The 3,602-nt window shown below is 55.4% G+C and overlaps 1 protein-coding gene across 1 annotated transcript; it reads right to left on the reverse strand.

Moving 5' to 3' along the window:
- Positions 1–253: 253 nt before the first annotated feature.
- On the reverse strand, positions 254–2,820 carry LOC105685091. Its single transcript, XM_012398933.3, has one exon. The coding sequence runs from the start codon at positions 2,049–2,051 to the stop codon at positions 390–392; it is 1,662 nt and encodes a 553-aa protein (XP_012254356.1). The 5' UTR covers positions 2,052–2,820; the 3' UTR covers positions 254–389.
- Between the last annotated feature and the right edge of the window lie 782 nt (positions 2,821–3,602).

Raw genomic sequence — 3,602 nt, forward strand, 5'->3', positions numbered from 1 at the left:
AGATAGTCACTTACCTGATGTGACGGTGACCTTGTGAAGTCTCACCGTCTACTGACCGTGACTGTATTCATGTATACTACCTGTCGGGCATTAAAATTATCGGTCCTGAGATACGACCACTACCCCTCCCCCCCCCCCCCCCCCCTCCAGCTATAATAGTGGACCCTGAACGAAACCCCCAGCGATAATACACTGTTTTTGAGTGGAGCGTTTGCGTCGTGACTTACGGGTGATATATGTATAGACATCTAACTTAACGTAACGCAATGATAAAACTTATATTCGGAATATATACATCACTCGATGATACACTTGACTCTACATTCTTTACACTCTACACTCTACCTTCCGAAGGTATTTATGGCATACCCTACGCTCGGTACGGGTGGCTAACGGGGCCTCGGCCTGGGTTGGGGTTGGGGCTGGGACTGGGAGCCGGCACCACCCCGTAAATAAGCTCCCGGTGTCGCCTGATGATGGGCCCCCCTCTCCCCGTTCTCGTCCAAATTCAGACCGGCGACCAGTTGTGCTATTTCCCGGTCTTTTTTGTCCTCCTTCGGAAGCGTCGTGCCATTTTGCGCACTGAATCCCAACGAGGCGAGACTGCCGTGACTCCTGCTGCGGTGCTCCGCCCGGATGCTGTAAGAGAAGGCTCTCTCGTTGAGGTGTCCCTTTCGCCGATAAATTCCGGTGCCGAAACGTGACTCGGTTTCCGCGTTGTCTTGAGGGAGATCGGGCGCGGTCAGATCGGCGTGCGAAGCCGCCAGTCGCCTCGATGTTCCCAGATTCGATGCTTCCGTCTCCACGGGGTGACGCCTGCTCCGATTCCCCATTGTACCGTAGGAACCACCGGGATACATCGCCGCCTGGGGTGGTACCGGGAGCGGCGCGTAAATCGGGACTATCGGTGTCGCGGCGGGAATGGGCCTGATGCCCCGAGGGTGTCCGTGATGGGCCTTTCGGGGCAAGGTAGCCGCCGGTACCAAAAGAACCGGCGCCGGTCTCCCGAGGGTACCGGCGACCGACCTACTCCCTTGCGGCATTTGATGCGGATGATGATAGTGCTGTCTGACGGGATGCCCGAGGGTGTGGTGCCCGTGTCCATTGGTATAAATAGCCTGAGGGTGCATCTGATGATGCTGCATCGCCTCCTCGTGGGCTCGATTGCGTTTTTTCAGCTTTTTGTTCGCCTTTCTTCTGGACGCCGCGTCGTCGTGCAGCAGGAGCGGTTGAGCCGGCGGCGGTGGAGGCGGCGGCGGAGGGGGTGGGGCAACGAGCTGCCGGGGTCGCGAGCCCTTGGTGCTCCTGAGGGTCCCCTGTTCCTGGTAGATGCCGTCCACCTCGTCGCGCCCCCTCGCCCAAACCTTGTGGTTCTCGTTGCCGTTGTAGAGACTGAGGTCGTCGGTAGAGGCGTCGAGACGAGGCGGCGAGGGACTGTCCAGAGTGGTACTGGACCCACCGAGAGTGTGGTAGATGCTCCCGGACGAGGGTTGGGGTGGCGCGACCCCGTTCGTCGCCGGATCGAGGCCCTTGGCGTAGCTACTGTCCGCGTACGCGTGGAAGCAGCACCTGACCAGGGCGTTGGCCGCCATGTCACGCTTGCATATGAAGGCGTGACACTCGAGGACCTTGATACCCGAGGTCCTCCGTAGTACCGCCGCGAATAGGGGCGGATGATTGGCACTCGGTGTTCTGGCGAACGGAGAGTCAAGTGGTAAAAATCGCGTGGTGGAGGGCTCGCCGCCGCTACCACCACCACCGCCTTTCACGTGCCTCACCGCGGCGCAATAGTGCAATGCCTCGATGGGGAAGAATCTGGTGATCTTTTTCCGATGTTCGTCGACGTTCTCCAGGAGAAGACCGTTGCTCCAAACGCTCAGCCATGAGTCGATCCCCCTGGCGCCGAGTGCGCCCTGTTCGGGATAAAGTTCCCTCAGAGGTTCTTGGACGCCCAAAAGTCCCTCTTTGCTGGCGTGAGGCACCGAGCTGCCCAGGTAAAGGACCCTGCATCGGCAGTAAGGCGTTGCGTTGTCTTGATTTGCGCCTCTCATTTTTTACACCCCCGTTACGGTCGAAACTCCCGTGATCCGCGAAAGGGGAAACGCAGAGGTGACCGCTCGAAGTCCGGTACACACTTGAGCTCGAACCCTGTTTCAATTGAACCGGAAATTGTTTCACCAACGAGACTGATTATCGAGCACAACGTTCGACAAACTGTTAGACTTTATTAACAGCAGCTGTAGCTGGAAGCTCAGCCTGGGCTGAGGTATCGTCAAGACATCATGGCTGCCACAGCTTCTGTCCTCCTCTCTCTCGGCGGTATGCGGTCGCGTCTCTTCGTGTCGACGGTGCACGCGCGTATAGGTATAAGAATTCACTCGAGTGTAGTGGTGCAAGAATTCCGAGGTGCGGCACGGCACTCACCGGTTTGTGTTTCCTCCACGCCGTACTATTGTAACGATCACACACTGGCGGACTTGTCGAAAACCCCGCCGACGAAGACGAGCACCTTTTACGAAATCCACGAATCTAATTACATGTACAGCGACGAGTTCCGGTATCGAGGAGTCGGACAAAGGAAGAACTCGCGAGCGTATGCCTACGCGGAGTTCCAGGTAACGACAGGTAAACTAGATGGATGGAATCTACGCGCGCACATTCACAAAGAGGCAGCAGCTAAGGCTAAGGCGGTCGGGCCCAGACTGAGCTGCTACGAGCCAAGAACTCTTGGCGAACGGGGCCCGCATCGGGGCCCCACAAAGCCCCTGGGGCCTACGAAGTGCCACGAACTGAGAATATCGGTATACCTGTGTCGGTCTGTGTCGGACCGTATACCCAGGTATAAACACTTGTACGTATACTAAGCAGAACCGCGTACACGGACGAGAAGGTATAAACCTCGACGCGGCGAAGAGGTCGGCGCCGTAACAGAATTCTGGCTTACCGCCTGCCCTTTACAGGAATAGGTCAGATGCTGATAGTATTATATATACCAGGATATAGTACGTACATACATTCCATTGCATCAGGCGTAGAGGTGTTAAATGAATATATTGTCCTTGGAAACGTCGATTGCTAAAAATAAACACGAAGAACATCGGGAGTATATGATGTGAGAAATATCGAAAACAAAGAGGTATACCTACCTCATCAGCCGCGTCATACAGCGTGAAATTTGCGCTCTGAAACGACCCGGTCGCAAAGTCCGGAATTCAAAAGCCGAAATGCGCATCTCCTGCGAATCGAAGGGACTCGGATGTGGGGCGGTGGCGAAATTGGACGGTTTATCTTCATTTCGCCCAGACTTATATGTATATCGTAGCGCATCGCTTGGCTCCCGCTCCAAAATTTATAGCGAACATTAATGGATGTAAAAAGAAGTCAGCTCATTGTATCCGATCCACGGTCGAATGCGTGTAAACAATCCGGAGTCAGTCGAATGCTGCTAACGGTGGATTTTAAAAAGGTTCCGCGCCTGACGATAACAGGAGAGAAAGGGTTTTCTCGGATATCCTTTGTACGGAGACGTCGGCGAGCATTTGGTGCCACTTTTTCATTACGAAGAGCCGCCGTACGATTCCGCATCCGAGGGTCGGACTCGG

This window comes from Athalia rosae, chromosome 1 (assembly GCF_917208135.1).
Source record: "Athalia rosae chromosome 1, iyAthRosa1.1, whole genome shotgun sequence".
NCBI classification, from domain to species: Eukaryota; Metazoa; Arthropoda; class Insecta; order Hymenoptera; family Athaliidae; genus Athalia; species Athalia rosae.

Excerpts from the sequence above, each read along its gene's own strand:
- LOC105685091 (XM_012398933.3), bottom strand. The coding sequence starts at position 2,051 with ATGAGAGGCGCAAATCAAGACAACGCAACGCCTTACTGCCGATGCAGG.